This window comes from Phoca vitulina, unplaced genomic scaffold (genome assembly GCF_004348235.1).
Source record: "Phoca vitulina isolate PV1807 unplaced genomic scaffold, GSC_HSeal_1.0 scaffold19, whole genome shotgun sequence".
In the NCBI taxonomy this organism is placed as follows: Eukaryota; Metazoa; Chordata; class Mammalia; order Carnivora; family Phocidae; genus Phoca; species Phoca vitulina.
In genome coordinates, this window is record NW_022589722.1 from 16,618 (window position 1) to 33,155 (window position 16,538).

The following is a 16,538-nucleotide window of genomic DNA, read 5'->3' on the forward strand; positions in this document are numbered from 1 at the left end:
TCTGAGTGAATTGAAATTCTGTTGATAATAACTGGCTGTATCTTATTCATCTAGGTATCCTTAAGATATAAAATATTTATAAATTGTGTTCAACACAGTCTTTGAATTAGTCTCTGGTTATGCCATTTATTTTATTCCACCTTAAAGATTTTTTTATATGATAAATATATACTTTTGATTTGATATGATCTTCATGAAAAGACAAATTATGCCTTAATTGTTTTTAATGTGTCCTCACACTTAGCACTCTTTTATGGGCATCCTGGGTATGTGATCAATACTTGTTGAATCTCCTTTTTAAACAGCCCCACATCCAATTTTCCCATTTGGGTTAATGAGGGTTTTGTAATAAAAAATTATTAACCAAAACAGGCAAATTAAAGGTGGAGCCATTTGAAGAGAGATTCAACAAACATTCATTGCATAATCCAGGATGACCAAAACAATGCTAGGTGCAAGGACACATAAAGGCAACTAAGGCATAACTTATTCCTCATTCTCATCTTACTCAAAATCAAATCCCACTTCAAGCTGTAATTTGCTTCTCACAGTGTTTCTCATATTTTTTCCAGTTCCACTGCTCTCCCCTTCCTCCAGCTGCTTACTGCCCAACAATCACAATTTTGTAATTATTTTTAATTTATTTTACCTCCTTATTCTTTTCCCATTACATGGTTTTGCATTTCACTCACATATCAATCTTTTGCAGCCTTCTGGAGCAGGACTTTCTCTTAGTTCTCTATTTTACTCATCACTTCTGAGTCTCTCTGGATATGTGTCTGCTCAACAGAGCCAAAATTTCCTGTGGCTATTTTAAGATTGATGAGAGTTGCACAAAGAGCCAGTTAGCCCACAGCAGGCTCATGTTATTTGTGTTCTTCAACAAATTTGTTGAAAAGAAGAAAATACATTGACTTTTATCATGTTTCTCTCTTTCAATTTGTTCTGAAAAGGGACATTTGTTATCTCTAACATTTGGTGCATTCACTATAACATTTATGAAATAGAAGAGATAAAATTTGGAGACCAATAACCCCTAGAGATAAATGCTTTGTTTAGAACTACAGACAGTAAATTTACAAGAATGGGTATCTTTGGATATATTATTTTGCATTTGTGCTTTTTTTCTACTTACTAGATTGAGAGTTTGTTACAAAAGGATGTTTTTTAAGGATAAATGAACAGCCAGACACAGAAATACATAGGATGAGGCCTGGATAGATCCTGAACACAAGAGCTTCTGTCCCTGTAGAATTTGGGTATGCCACACTTCTGGCACATGGACATGCTCTCTTTTGTTTTGTTTTGTGGTAAAATACACTGAATTTACCATCTTACCCATTTTAAAATGCATAGTTCGGTGGTGTTAAATATATTTTCATTGTGCAACCATTACCACCATTCATCTTGTAATACTGGAACACTATACCCATTAAGCAATAACTCTCCATTATCCTCTCCCTCCAGACTCTGGCAAGTACCATTGTGCTTTGTCTTGAAATACCTCATATAAGTGGAATAATAGAGTGTTTGCCTTTTTGTGACTAATTTCACTTAGCATAGTATACTCAAGGTTCATTCATGTTGTAGCATATTGCAAAATTTCCTTTTAAGGCTGCATAATATTCTATTGTAAGTATATACCAAATTTTGCTTATCCATCCATCAATGGAAACTAGGGTTGCTTCCATGTATCAGCAATTATGAATAATACTGAAGTGAACATGGCTGTGAAATATGTCTTTGAGACCCTACTTTCAATTCTTTTGACCCAGGAGTGGGATTGATAGAGTATATGATAATTCTCTTACTAATTTTTTTGAGGAACTAACATAGTGTTTTCACAGTGGCTATAGTATTTTTCATTTCCATCAACAGTGCACGTTTCAACTCTTCAACGCTTGCTGTTTTTTTGTGGTTTTGATAATAGTTATCCTAATAGGTGTGAGGTGGGGGACTCATTGTACATTGTTGTTTTAAAATTTTTTTGGTTTTATTGAGAAATAATTGATATACATCACTGTAAGTTGAAGGCATACAACATAATGGTTTGATTTATAGATGTTGTGAAACAATTACAATAGGCTTAGTTAACATCTATCATCTCATACAGATAAAAATTTTTTAAAATTTGGTTTAGATTTGCATTTCTCTAATGATTAGTGATGTTAAGCATTTTATAGGCTTATTGTCAATTTGTATATCTGCTTTAGAGATATGTCTGGTCAAGTCCTTTACCTGTTTTTGAAGTGATTTTGTTGTTGTTGGGTATTAGGAGATCTCTACACATTCTACATATTAATCTCTTATCAGATATATGAGTTGCAAACATATTCTCCCATTCTGTGTGTTGCGTTTTTACTCTTTGCATAATGTTTTTAATGCACATTTAAAATTTTTTCATGAAGTCCAATTTGTCTCTGTTATTTCAAGAATCATTGCCATTCCAATATTGTAAAGCTTTTGTCCTTGTTTTCTTCTTTTTGTTTTTATTATGTTATGTTAATCACCATACATTACATCATTACTTTGTGATGTAGTGTTCCATGATTCATTGTTTGCATATAACACCCAGTGCTCCATTCAGTACATGCCCTCTTTAATACCCATCACCAGGCTAACCCATCCCCCCAACTCCCTCCTCTCTAGAACCCTCAGTTTGTTTCTCAGAGTTCATAGTCTCTCACAGTTCATCTCCCCCTCTGATTTCCCCCCTTCATTTTTTCCTTCCTACTGTCTTCTTCTTTTTTTAACATATATTATTTGTTTCAGCGGTACAGGTCTGTGATTCAACAGTCTTACACAATTCACAGCGCTCACCGTAGCACATACCCTCCCCAGTGTCTATCACCCAGCCACCCCATCCCTCCCACCCCCCACCACTCCAGCAACCCTCAGTTTGTTTCCTGAGATTAAGAATTCCTCATAACAGTGAGGTCATATGATACATGTCTTTCTCTAATTGACTTATTTCACTCAGCATAATACCCTCCAGTTCCATCCACGTCGTTGCAAATGGCAAGATTTCATTCCTTTTGATGGCTGCATAATATTCCACTGTATATATATACCACCTCTTTATACATCCATCTGTTGATGGACATCTTGGCTCTTTCCATAGTTTGGCTATTGTGGACATTGCTGCTATAAACATTGGGGTGCACGTACCCCTTCGGATCCCTACATTTGTATCTTTGGGGCAAATACCCAGTAGTGCAATTGCTGGGTCATATGGTAGCTCTATTTTCAACTTTTTGAGGAACCTCCATACTGTTTTCGAGAGTGGCTGCACCAGCTTGCATTCCCACCAACAGTGTAGGAGAGTTCCCCTTTCTCCGCATCGCTGCCAACATCTGTTGTTTCCTAACTTGTTAATTTTAGCCATTCTGACTTGTGTGAGTTGGTATCTCATTGAGGTTTTGATTTGGATTTCCCTGATGCCGAGCGATGTTGAACACTTTTTCATGTGTCTGTTGGCCATTTGGATGTCTTCTTTGGAAAAATGTCTGTTCATGTCTTCTGCCCATTTCTTGATTGGATCGTTTGTTCTTTGGGTGTTGAGTTTAACAAGTTCCCTATAGATTTTAGATACTAGCCCTTTATCTGATAGGTCATTTGCAAATATCTTCTCCCATTCTGTCGGTTGTCTTTTGGTTTTGTTGACTGTTTCTCCTGCTGTGCAGAAGCTTTTTATCTTGATGAGGTCCCAATAGTTCATTTTTGCCATTGCTTCCCTTGCATTTGGTGATGTTTCTAGGAAGAAGTTGCTGTGGCTGAGGGCGAAGAGGTTGCTGCCTGTGTTCTTTAGGATTTTGATGGATTCCTGTCTTACATTTAGGTCTTTCAACCATTTTGACTCTATTTTTGTGAGTGGTGTAAGGAAATGGTCCAGTTTCATTCTTCTGCATGTGGCTGTCCAATTTTCCCAACACCATTTGTTGAAGAGACTGTCTTTTTTCCACTGGACATTCTTTCCTGCTTTGTCGAAGATTAGTTGACATAGAGTTGAGGGTCCATTTCTGGGCTCTCTATTCTGTTCCATTGATCTATGTGTTTGTTTTTGTGCCAGTACCATACTGTCTTGATGATGACAGCTTTGTAATAGAGCTTGAAGTCCGGGATTGTGATGCCACCAGCTTTGCTTTTCTTTTTCAACATTCCTCTGGCTATTCGGGGTCTTCTCTGGTTCCAAACAAATTTTAGGATTATTTGCTCCATTTCTTTGAAGAAAGTGGATGGTATTTTGACAGGGATTGCATTAAATGCATAGATTGCTCTAGGTAGCATTGACATCTTCACAATATTTGTTCTTCCAGTCCATGAGCATGGAACATTTTTCCATTTCTTTGTGTCTTCCTCAATTTCTTTCATGAGTATTTTATAGTTTTCTGAGTACAGATTCTTTGCCTCTTTGGTTAGATTTATTCTTAGGTATCTTATGGTTTTGGGTGCAATTGTGAATGGAATCAACTCCTTAATTTCTCTTTCTTCTGTCTTGGTGGTGGTGTATAGAAATGCCACTGATTTCTGTGCATTGGATTTATATCCTGCCACTTTACTGAATTCCTGTATGAGTCTAGCAGTTTTGGGGTGGAGTCTTTTGGGTTTTCCACATAAAGTATCATATCATCTGCAAAGAGGGAGAGTTTGACTTCTTCTTTGCCGATTTGGATGCCTTTTATTTCTTTTTGTTGTCTGATTGCTGTGGCTAGGGCTTCTAATACTATGTTGAATAGCATTGGTGATAGTGGACATCCCTGCTGTGTTCCTGACCTTAGGGGGAAAGTTCTCAGTTTTTCCCCATTGAGAATGATATTTGCTGTGGGTTTTTCATAGATGGCTTTTATGATATTGAGGTATGTACCCTCTATCCCTATACTCTGAAGAGTGTTGATCAAGTAAGGATGCCAAACTTTGTCAAATGCTTTTTCTGCATCTATTGAGAGGATCATATGGTTCTTGTTCTTTCTTTTATTAATGTATTGTATCACATTGATTGATTTGCAGATGTTGAACCAAACTTGCAGCCCAGGGATAAATCCCACTTGGTTGTGGTGAGTAATCCTTTTAATGTACTGTTGGAGCCTATTGGCTAGTATTTTGGTGAGAATTTTTGCGTCCATGTTCATCAAGGACATTGGTCTGTAATTCTCCTTTTTGATGGGGTCTTTGTCTGGCTTTGGGATCAAGGTAATGGTGGCCTCATAAAATGAGTTTGGAAGTCTTCCTTCCATTTCTATTTTTTGGAACAGTTTCAGAAGAATAGGTATTAATTCTTCTTTAAATGTTTGGTACAACTCCCCTGGGAAGCCATCTGGCCCTGGGCTTTTGTTTGTCAGGAGATTTTTGATTACTGCTTCAATTTCCTTAGTGGTTCTAGGTCTGTTCAGGTTTTCTATTTCTTCCTGGTTCAGTTTTGGTAGTTTATACATCTTTAGGAATGCATCCATTTCTTCCAGAGTATCTAATTTGCTGGCATATAGTTGCTCATAATATGTTCTTATAATTGTTTGTATTTCTTTGGTGTTGGTTATGATCTCTCCTCTTTCATTCATGATTTTATTTATTTGGGTCCGTTCTCTTTTCTTTTTGATAAGTCTGGCCAGGGGTTTATCAATCTTGTTAATTCTTTCAAAGAACCAGCTCCTAGTTTCATTGATCTGTTCTACTGTTCTTTTGGTTTCTATTTCATTGATTTCTGCTCTGATCTTTATGATTTCTCTTCTCCTGCTGGGCTTAGGCTTTATTTGCTGTTCTTTCTCCAGCTCCTTTAGGTGTAGGTTAGGTTGTGTATTTGAGACCTTTCTTGTTTCTTGAGAAAGGCTTGTATTGCTATATACTTTTCTCTTAGGACTGCCTTTGCTGCATCCCAAGGATTTTGAACAGTTGTGTTTTCATTTTCATTTGTTTCCATGAATTTTTAAAATTCTTCTTTAATTTCCTGGTTGACCCATTCATTCTTTAGTAGGATGCTCTTTAGCCTCCATGGATTTGAGTTCTTTCCGACTTTCCTCTTGTGCTTGAGTTCTAGTTTCAAAGCATTGTGGTCTGAAAATATGCGGGGAATGATCCCAATCTTTTGGTACCAGTTGAGACCTGATTTGTGACCTAGGATGTGATCTGTTCTGGAGAATGTTCCATCGGCACTAGAGAAGAATGTGTATTCTGTTGCTTTGGGATGGAATGTTCTGAATGTATCTGTGAAGTCCATTTGGTCCAGGGTGTCATTTAAAGTCTTTATTTCCTTGTTGATCTTTTGCTTAGATGATCTGTCCATTTCAGTGAGGGGGGTGTTAAAGTCCCCCACTATTATTGTATTGTTGTCGATGTGTTTCTTTGCTTTTGTTATTAATTGCTTTATATAATTGGCTGCTCCCATGTTAGGGGCATAGATATTTACTATTGTTAGATCTTCTTGTTGGATAGACCCTTTAAGTAGGATATAGTGTCCTTCCTCATCTCCTATTATAGTCTTTGGTTTAAAATCTAATTTGTCTGATATAAGGATTGCCACCCCAGCTTTCTTTTGGTGTCCATTAGCATGGTAAATGGTTTTCCACCCCCTCACTTTCAATCTGGAGGTGTCTTTGGGTCTAAAATGAGTCTCTTGCAGGCAGCATATTGATGGGTCTTGTTGTTTTTATCCATTCTGATACCCTGTGTCTTTTGATTGGGGCATGTAGCCCATTTACATTCAGGGTAACTATTGAAAGATATGAATTTAGTGCCATTGTATTGCCTGTAAGGTGACTGTATATTGTCTGTGTCCCTTCCTGGTCTATGTTACTTTTAGTCTCTCTCTTTGCTTAGAGGACCCCCTTCAATATTTCTTGTATAGCTGGTTTCGTGTTTGTAAATTCCTTTAGTTTTTGTTTGTCCTGGAAGCTTTTTATCTCTCCTTCTATTTTCAATGACAGCCTAGCTGGATATAGTATTCTTGGCTGCATATTTTTCTCATTTAGTGCTCTGAATATATCATATCAGTACTTTCTGGCCTGCCAGGTCTCTGTGGATAGGTCTGTTGCCACTCTAATGTTTCTACCATTGTAGGTTACAGATCTCTTCTCCCAAGCTGCTTTCAGGATTTTCTCTTTTTCGCTGAGACTCATAAGTTTTATTATTAGATGTTGGGATGTTGACCTATTTTTATTGATTTTGAGGGGGGGTTCTCTGTGCCTCCTGGATTTTTATGCCTGTTTCCTTCCCCAAATTAGGGAAGTTCTCTGCTATAATTTGCTCCAATATACCTTCTGCCCCTCTCTCTTTCTTCTTCTTCTGGGATCCCAATTATTCTAATATTGTTTCGTTTTATGGAATCACTTATCTCTCGAATTCTGCCCTCGTGATCCAGTAGTTGTTTATCTCTCTTTTTCTCAGCTTCTTTATTCTCCGTCATTTGGTTTCTATATCACTAATTCTCTCTTCTGCCTCATTTATCCTAGCAGTTAGAGCCTCCATTTTTTATTGTACCTCATTAATAGCCTTTTTGATTTCCACTTGGTTAGATTTTAGTTCTTTTATTTCTCCAGAAAGGGTTTCTCTAATATCTTCCATGCTTTTTTCAAGTCCAGCTAGTATCTTTAAAATTGTCATTCTGAACTCTAGTTCTAACATCTTTCTAATGCCCGTATTGATTAGGTCCCTGGCAGTCGGTACTGCCTCTTGTTCTTTTTTTTGAAGTGATTTTTTCCATCTTGTCATTTTGTCCAGAGAATAGATGAATGAGAGAACAAAATGCTAACAGGGTAACAATGACCCCAGAAAAATATACACTAAACAAATCAGAAGAGACCGAGGGAAAAGAAAGGGAAAGAAAGAAAAAAGAAAAAAAAAAGAAAAAAAACCAGAATATGATCAAATATGATCAGGCTGGTGCATAGATCAGTGCCACACCCTAGATTTTGGGCATATTTTGGTCTGTTAGAAGAAAGTGCCTCCCAAAATTTTAAAGAAAGAAAAACTTATATATGTACAAAAATAAGGGTAAATACAATGAAGAGATGGAATATGACTGTAAAGATGAAAATTATAAAAGATTTTATAAAAGAAATTGATAATATAAGAAGTTGGTTGAAAAAAGAAAGAAGAGGATTAAAAAAAAAAAAAAAGGAGAGAATGTGATCAGGCAGGAGACTAGAACAAAGCCATACACTAGAGATTTAGGGTATATTTTGGTCTGTTAGAAGAAACTGTATCCCACAATTTTAAAGAGAGAACAACTTATACCATAAATAAGGTTAACTACTATGAAGGGATAGAATATGACTCTAAAAATGTAAAATAAAAAAGATTTTTAAAAAAGGGATTGCATTTGAAGACCAGGATGTTGATAAATTGCGAGGCCTGCTGCTGAGAGATGGTGGCTTGGATGGGACAGTTGCCAGGGATGGCAGAGTGTGAGGATGGGGCGGGTGTCCGGGCTGCTCTCCTGGACGCTGAGCAGAGTCCTGTGGCTCTCCGGCCTGTTTGAGCGGGGAGCTGCCCGGCAGGCCCGGATCATGGATGAAAAAGCGCTAGAGGTTTATGGTAACTAATTTTACCCAGGACAGCATTTGGTGTTATTTGATTCGAACTATCCGGGACCCAGAGAAGCCCAATACTTTAGAAGAACTGGAAGTGGTAACGGAAAGTAGTGTGGAGGTTCAGGAGATAAATGAAGAAGACTATTTGGTTACTATCAGGTTCACACCAACAGTACCTCACTGCTCTTTGGCAACCCTTATTGGGCTGTGCTTAAGAGTAAAACTTCAGCAGTATTTACTGTTTAAACATAAGTTGGAAATCTACATTTCTGAAGGAACCCACTCAACAGAGGAAGACATCAACAAGCAGATAAATGACAAAGAGCGAGTGGCAGCTGCAATGGAAAACCCCAACTTATGGGAAATTGTGGAACAGTGTGTCCTTGAGCCTGACTAATAGTTGTTTTAAGAGCCAGTTAACTTTGTTTGATATTTTTGTTTAAATTCTTTGTAAAATGTAAAAGACATGTTTAATACATAGGTGATTTGTACCTCAAGGTGTTTTTTTAACAGATGATTTGCAAGCAAGATTTAATTATAAGTAGTACCTAGTTTGTTCAGTGTATAACATTCTCAGGATTTGTAACACTTAAGTGATTGGACAGAAAAATATTTTCTGGTGATTATGTGTCAGATGAGTTGCTATTTTTCTGATGCCTCTTCTGATAACAACTACTTTTCATGTCAAATATTTACTGTGCCCAAGTGTATTCAATTTAAATCATTACTCTGTAGAATAAATAAAACAGAGATGATTCTTGTAAAAAAAAAGGGGGGGGGGGATTGATAAGATGTTGGTTGAAAAAGGGAAAAAGAAAAATTCAAAAAAAAAGTAAAAAAAAATTAACTTTGAAAGACTAAAGAATCATGGGAAAGAAGCCGGTCTTTCTGTGACCCCGAGGGTCTTCAGACCACACTGTTGCAGTGAGGGTTCCACCCCCCACTTAGTCACTGGAGCAATGTCCCTCACCAGAGCCGACTTCTAAAAGTTCCGATTTTGTGCTCTGCTGCTCTATCACTTGCCAGTAGCGGCTGAGGGAGGCTCCCTCCCCCGCCGTCTATCCTCCCGAATATCACCTTGGATTCACTTCTCTGCACGCACATCCTACCTTCCAGAAAGTGGTCGCTTTTCTGTTCAGAGAGTTGCTGCTATTCTTTTCTTCGATCTCCTGTTGAGTTTGTAGGTGTTCAGAATGGTTTGATCCCTATCTAGCTGAATTCCTGGGACCAGACGAAATTTAGGTCTACTCCTCTGCCATCTTGCTCCTCCCCCCTGTCTTTGTTTTCTTCTAAGAGTTGTATAGTTTTTGGTCTTAAATTTAGGTCCTCAACCAGTTTTGAATTAATTTTTATATGATATTAGGTAAGGATCAACTTTATTCTTTTGCCTCAATATCCAATTTTTCCCAGCACCATTTGTTGAAAAGACTGTCTTTTCCCCACTGAGTGGTTTGGGTACCCTTGTAAAAAATTATTTGACCATATATATGAGGGTTCATTTATTTTCTATTCCAATGCCCTATATACCTGTTTTATGCCAACCCCAAAGTGTTTTGATTACTGTAGCATTGTAGTAGGGTTTGAAATCAGGAAGTGTGAGTCTTCTTGTTTTGTTCTTCTTTATCAAGATTATTTTGGCAATTTGGGATCCCTTAAGATTTCTTATGAATTTTAGGATTGGTTTTTCTGTATCTGCAAAAAAATGTCATTGGGATTTTGATTAAAAATATTGTCTTCTAATCCAATAACATGGAGTATGTTTTGATTGATTTATATCTTTTTCTTTCAGCAATGTTTTATAATTATCATTGTGTAAGTCTTTGACTTAAGTTTATTCCTAAATATTTTATTCTTTGTGATAACATTGTTTTTGTAATTTCCTTTTCAGATTGTTCAGTGTTCTTGTCTAGACATGTAACTGATTTTTGCATTTGACTTTGTATCCTGCTAGTTTTTGAAATTCATTTATTCTGACTTTTTTTTTTTTTTTTTTTTTTTACTCTTTAGGACTTTCTACATATAAGATCATATAACTTGCAAAGATAAGTTTACCTCTTCCTTTCCAATTTGAATGTCTTTTTCTTTTTTGTCTAATTGTCCTAACTAGAACTTCCAGTACTATGTTGAATTAAAGTGTTGAAAGTGGGCATTCTCACTTTGTTCCTGAACTTAATGTTTTTTGTTGTTTTTTTTTTAAGATTTTTTTATTCATTTATTTGACAGAGAAAGACACAGCGAGAGAGGGAACACAAGCAGGAGGAGTGGGAGAGGGAGAAGCAGGCTTCCCGCCGAGCAGGGAGCCTGATGTGGGGCTCGATCCCAGGACCCTAGGATCATGACCTGAGCCAAAGGCAGACGCTTAACGACTGAGCCACCCTGGCGCCCCTCTGAACTTAATGTTGAAAAGAAAGTGTTTCCTCTAAGTATGGAGTTCACCATGAGTTTTACATACGATTTTTATTATATTGAGACAGTTTCCTTCTGTTCCTAGTTTATGGGGTGTTGTTGTCATGAAAGGTGTTGGATTTTCACTTTTTATGCATCAATTGGGATGATTTTTTTTCCTTTATTTTGATATGGCATATTATATGGTCAATTTTCATAAGTTGAAATATACTTATATTCTAGGAATAAATCCCATTTTATCATGGTGTTTAATTCTTTTAATATGCTGCAAAACTCTGCTTGCTAGTATTTTTGTTGAATATTTTTGCATCTATGTTTATAAAGGTTATTGGTCTGTAGTGTTTTTTTCTTGTATTTTTGCCTGTTTTTCACATCAGGTTAATTTTGGTCTCATAGAATGAGTTAGAAAGTGTTCTGTTTGTTGGAAAAGTCTGAGAAGGATTAGTATTAGTTCTTCTTTAAATGTTTGGTAGTGAGCTTGAAGGAAAGATGGCAGAGGAGTAGGGGACCCTATTTCAACTGGTCCCTGGAATTGAGCTGGATATCTACCAGACCACTCTGAGCACCCACGAAACCAGCCTGAAATGTAAGAAGATCTGGATCTCTACAAGCAGAATATTGCAGGCGGTTGGTTTTGAGGTATGAAGCGGGGAGCCGAGATTCTGCAGGCAGATATCAGAGGATAAATGGCAGCGGGAGGGAACCTGGCCGTGGGGATCCTACACCACCAGTGAACGACAGCCTCGCGTGCTGGGGACGGGCACAGACTCGCAGACCAGTAGCGGTGGGGAAAGGACTTCAGGGCAGCCCCCAGGGCGGAAACCCGGAGGGGCAAGGTCCCGCGAGCAAACTGGGAGTGGCTGGTGGTTTTAGAAGCACAAAGGGCAGAGACGTGCCCCGACCTGGAGGCAGGACTGGGGGCTCTGCGGAGGGGCACACAACCCAGGATGCTGCAGTTTATAGCAGCACAGAAAGAAACGGAGACAGTGTGGCCTGGAGAGCTCACTGAAGAACAGACTGCGGTCTCTCTGCTCTGAGTCAGAGGGTTGGAAACGGTCTCTTCTGCTCTGACTCGAGGAAGAAACACGGAAAGCTGCCAGGGTAAGCCACTAGAGAACAAAAGCCCCCAAAACTGATTCCCGCTGAGCCCATCTCCCGCCAAAGAGGGTAGGGCAACTCCATCCAAACAGGGTTGCCTGAGTGACAGCATGGCAGACCCCTCCCCCAGAAGACAGTCTGGGAAAACAAGAGGCCAGCAACCCTAAGATCCCAGAAACAGGTCCATCTTGCTTGGGTTCTGCTCAATAATTTGGACTATACGTTCCCTCAAACACCCATCAACAGAATGACTAGGAGGAGGAGCCTCCAAAATAGAAAAGACTCAGAGATTATGACTTATGCTGCAGATTTACAAATGGATGCAGATATAACCAAGATGTCAGAGATGGAATTCAGGCTAGCAATTGTGAAGACAATGGCTAGAATGGAGAAATCAATTAATGGCAACATAGACTCTCTAAGGGCAGAAATGAAAGCTGACTTGGCAGAACTTAAAAATGCTATCAATGAGATCCAATCCAATCTAGATAATCTAACAGCTAGGGTAAGTGAGGCAGAAGAACGAATAAGTGACCTGGAAGACAATATAAAAGATAAAAAGGGAAAAGAGGAGGCCAGGGAAAAACAACTCAGAATCCATGAAAATAGAATCAGAGAAATAAGTGACACCATGAAGCATTCCAATGTCAGAATAATTGGAATCCCTGAGGGAGTGGAGAGAGAGAGAGGACTAGAAGATGTATTTGAGCAAATCGTAGCTGAGAACTTCCCTAATCTGGGGAATGAAACAAACATTCGCATCCTAGAGGCAGAGAGGACCCCTTGCAAGATCAAGGAAAACAGGCCAACACCCCGGCATGTAATAGTAAAACTTGCAAATCTTAGAACCAAGGAAACCATCTTAAGGGCAGTTGGGGGAAGAGATTCCTCACGTACAGAGGGAGGAACATCAGAATAATGTCAGACCTATCCAAAGAGACCTGACAAGCCAGAAAGGCCTGGCAAGACATATTCAGGGTACTAAATGAGAAGAACATGCAGCCAAGAATACTTTATTGGGCAAGGCTGTCATTTAGAATGGATGGAGAGATGCAGAGCTTCCACGACTGGCAGAAACTGAAAGAATATGTGACCACTAAGCCAGCCCTGCAAGAAATATTAAGGGGGGTTCTATAAAAGGAGAAAGACCCCAAGAGTGATATACAACAGAAATTTACAGGGACAATCTATAAAAACGTCTTCACAGGCAACATGATGACAATTAATTCATATCTTTCAATAATCACTCTCAATGTGAATGGCCTAAATGCTCCCATAAAATGGCACAGGGTTGCAGATTGGATAAAAAGACAGGACCCATCCATATGCTGCCTTTAAGAGACTCATTTTGAACCTAGAGATACATCCAGACTGAAAGTGAAGGGATGGAGATCCATCTTCCATGCCAGCGGACCTCAAAAGAAAGCTGGGGTAGCAATTCTTATATCAGAACAATTAGATTTTAAACTAAAGTCTGTAATTAGAAACACAGAAGGACACTATATCATTTTTTTTTAAAGATTTTATTTATTTATTTGACAGAGAGAGACACAGCGAGAGAGGGAACACAAGCAGGGGGAGTAGGAGAGGGAGAAGCAGGCTTCCCGCTAAGCAGGGAGCCCGATGCGGGACTCGATCCCAGGACCCTGGGATCATGACCTGAGCCGAAGGCAGATGCTTAACGACTGAGCCACCCAGGTGCCCCAGGACACTATATCATTCTTAAAGGGTCTATCCAACAAGATCTAACAATTGTAAATATCTATACCGCCAACATGGGAGCAGCCATCTACATAAGCCAACTGTTAACCAAAATAAAGAGTCATATTGATAACAATACGTTAATTGTAGGAGACCTCAATACTCCACTCTCAGCAATAGACAGATCATCTAAGCAGAAAATCAACAAGGAAACAAGAGCTTTGAATGATACATTGGACCAGATGGACCTCATAGATATTTACAGAACATTCCACTCTAAAACAACAGAATACTCATTCTTCTCGAGCGTGCATGGAGTTTTCTCCAGAATAGACCACACACTGGGTCACAAATCACGTCTCAACCGATACCAAAAGATTGAGATTATTCCCTGCATATTCTCAGACCACAATGCTTTAAGACTGGAACTCAATCACAAGAAAAAATTTGGTAGAAATTCAAACACTTGGAAGCTAAAGACCACTCTGCTCAAGAATGTTTGGGTCAACCAGGAAATCAAAGAAGAACTTAAACAATTCATGGAAATCAAGGAGAATGAAAACACATTGGTCCAAAACCTATGGGATACTGCAAAGGTGGTCCTAAGGGGGAAATACATAGCCATCCAAGCCTCAGCCAAAGAAATAGAAAAATCCCGAATTCACCAACTAACTCTACACCTTAAAGAACTAGAGAAAAAGCAACAAACGATGCTTAAGCCACGCATTAGAAGAGAAATAATTAAAATTAGAGCAGAAATCAATGAATTAGAAACCAGAAATACAGTAGATCAGATCAACGAAACTAGAAGTTGGTTCTTTGAAAGAATTAATAAAATCAATAAACCACTGGCTAGACTAATCCAAACGAAAAGAGAAAGGACCCAAATTAATAAAATTATGAATGAAAGGGGAGAGATCATGACTAACACCAAGGAAATAGAAACAATTATTAGAAATTATTATCAACAACTATATGCCAATAAACTGAGCAATCTGGATGAAATGGAGGCCTTCCTGGGAACCTATAAGCTGCCAAGACTGAAACAGGAAGAAATTGACAACCTGAATAGGCCAATAACCAGTAACGGGATTGAAGCAGTGATCAAAAACATCCCAAAAAACAAGAGTCCAGGGCCTGATGGATTCCCTGGGGAATTCTACCAAACATTCAAAGAAGAAATAATACCTATTCTACTGAAGCTGTTTCAAAAAATAGAAATAGAAGGAAAACTTCCAAACTCATTCTATGAGGCCAGCATTACCTTAATCCCCAAACCAGGCAAAGACCCTATCAAAAAGGAGAATCTCAGACTGATATCCCTGATGAATATGGATTCCAAAATCCTCAACAAAATCCTAGCTAATAGGATCCAACAATACATTAAAAGGATCATCCACCATGACCAAGTGGGATTTATCCCTGGGATGCAAGCGTGGTTCAACATTCGCAAATCAATCAATGTGATAGAACACATTAATAAGAGGAGGAAGAAGAACCATATGGTCCTCTCAATTGATGCAGAAAAAGCATTTGACAAAATACAACATCCTTTCCTGATTAAAACTCTCCAGAGTATAGGGATAGAGGGAACATTCCTCAAGTTCATAAAATCCATCTATGAAAAACCCACAGCGAATATCATCCTCAATGGGGAAAAGCGGAGAGCCTTCCCCTTAAGATCAGGAACATGTCAAGGATGCCCACTCTCGCCACTATTGTTCAACATAGTACTAGAAGTCCTAGCAACAGCAATCAGACAACAAAAAGAAATAAAAGGTATTCAAATTGGCAAAGAAGAAGTCAAACTCTCTCTTTTCGCAGATGACATGATACTTTATGTGGGAAACCCAAAAGATTCCACCCCCAAAATACTAGAACTCATACAGCAATTCAGTAATGTGGCAGGATACAAAATCAATGCACCGAAATCAGTTGCTTTCTTATACACTAACAACGCAACTGTAGAAAGAGAAATTAGAGAAACGATTCCATTTACAATAGCACCAAAAACCATAAGATACCTCGGAATGAACCTAACCAAAGAGGTAAAGGATCTATACTCTAGGAACTACTGAACACTCATGAAAGAAATTGAAGAAGACACAAAAAGATGGAGAAATATTCCATGCTCATGGATCAGAAGAATAAACATTGTTAAAGTATCTGTGCTACCCAGAGCAATCTATTCCTTCAATGCCATCCCAATCAAAATTCCAATGACATTTTTCAAAGTGCTGGAACAAACAATCCTAAAATTTGTATGGAATCAGAAAAGACCCCAAATCACCAAGGAAATGTTGAAAAAGAAAAACAAAGCTGGGGGCATCACGTTGCCCAATTTCAAGCTATATTACAAAGCAGTGATCACCAAGACATCATTGTACTGGCACAAAAACAGACATATAGACCGATGGAACAGAATAGAGAACACAGATATGGACCCTCAACTCTCTGGTCAAATAATCTTTGACAAAGCAGGAAAAAACATGCAATGGAAAAAAGACAGTCTCTTCAATAAATGGTGCTGGGAAAATTGGACAGCCACATGCAGAAGCATGAAACTCGACCATTCTCTAACACCATTCACAAAGATAAATTCAAAGTGGATGAAAGACCTCAATGTGAGACAGGAATCCATCAAAATCCTAGAGGAGAACATAAGCAGTAACCTCTTTGACATTGCCCACAGCAACTTCTTTTGAGATACATCTCCAAAAGCTACTGAAACAAAAGCAAAAATGAACTTTTGGGACTTCATCAAGATAAAAAGCTTCTGGACAGCAAAGGAAACAGTCAACAAAACAAAGA

General features: G+C 38.4%; 1 protein-coding gene across 2 annotated transcripts; it reads left to right on the top strand.

Annotated features, from left to right (window-relative positions):
• The first annotated feature begins 8,402 nt into the window (after positions 1-8,402).
• Positions 8,403-8,919, top strand: LOC116640131 (cytosolic iron-sulfur assembly component 2A-like). 2 transcript variants are annotated; one of them, XM_032416942.1, is made up of 3 exons: positions 8,403-8,526; positions 8,561-8,723; positions 8,774-8,868. In XM_032416942.1, the coding sequence occupies exons 1-3, from the start codon at positions 8,403-8,405 to the stop codon at positions 8,793-8,795; spliced, it is 309 nt and encodes a 102-aa protein (XP_032272833.1). In that variant the 3' UTR covers positions 8,796-8,868. The 2 variants fall into 2 exon arrangements, with proteins under 2 accessions (XP_032272833.1, XP_032272832.1); XM_032416941.1 differs by having other exon boundaries at positions 8,561-8,919.
• Positions 8,920-16,538: the final 7,619 nt, after the last annotated feature.

Excerpts from the sequence above, each read along its gene's own strand:
- LOC116640131 (XM_032416941.1), top strand. The coding sequence starts at position 8,403 with ATGGGGCGGGTGTCCGGGCTGCTCTCCTGGACGCTGAGCAGAGTCCTG. Across the intron at positions 8,527-8,560 it reads AAAAGCGCTAGAGGTTTATG|ATTTGATTCGAACTATCCGG; the intron begins GTAACTAATTTT and ends GCATTTGGTGTT.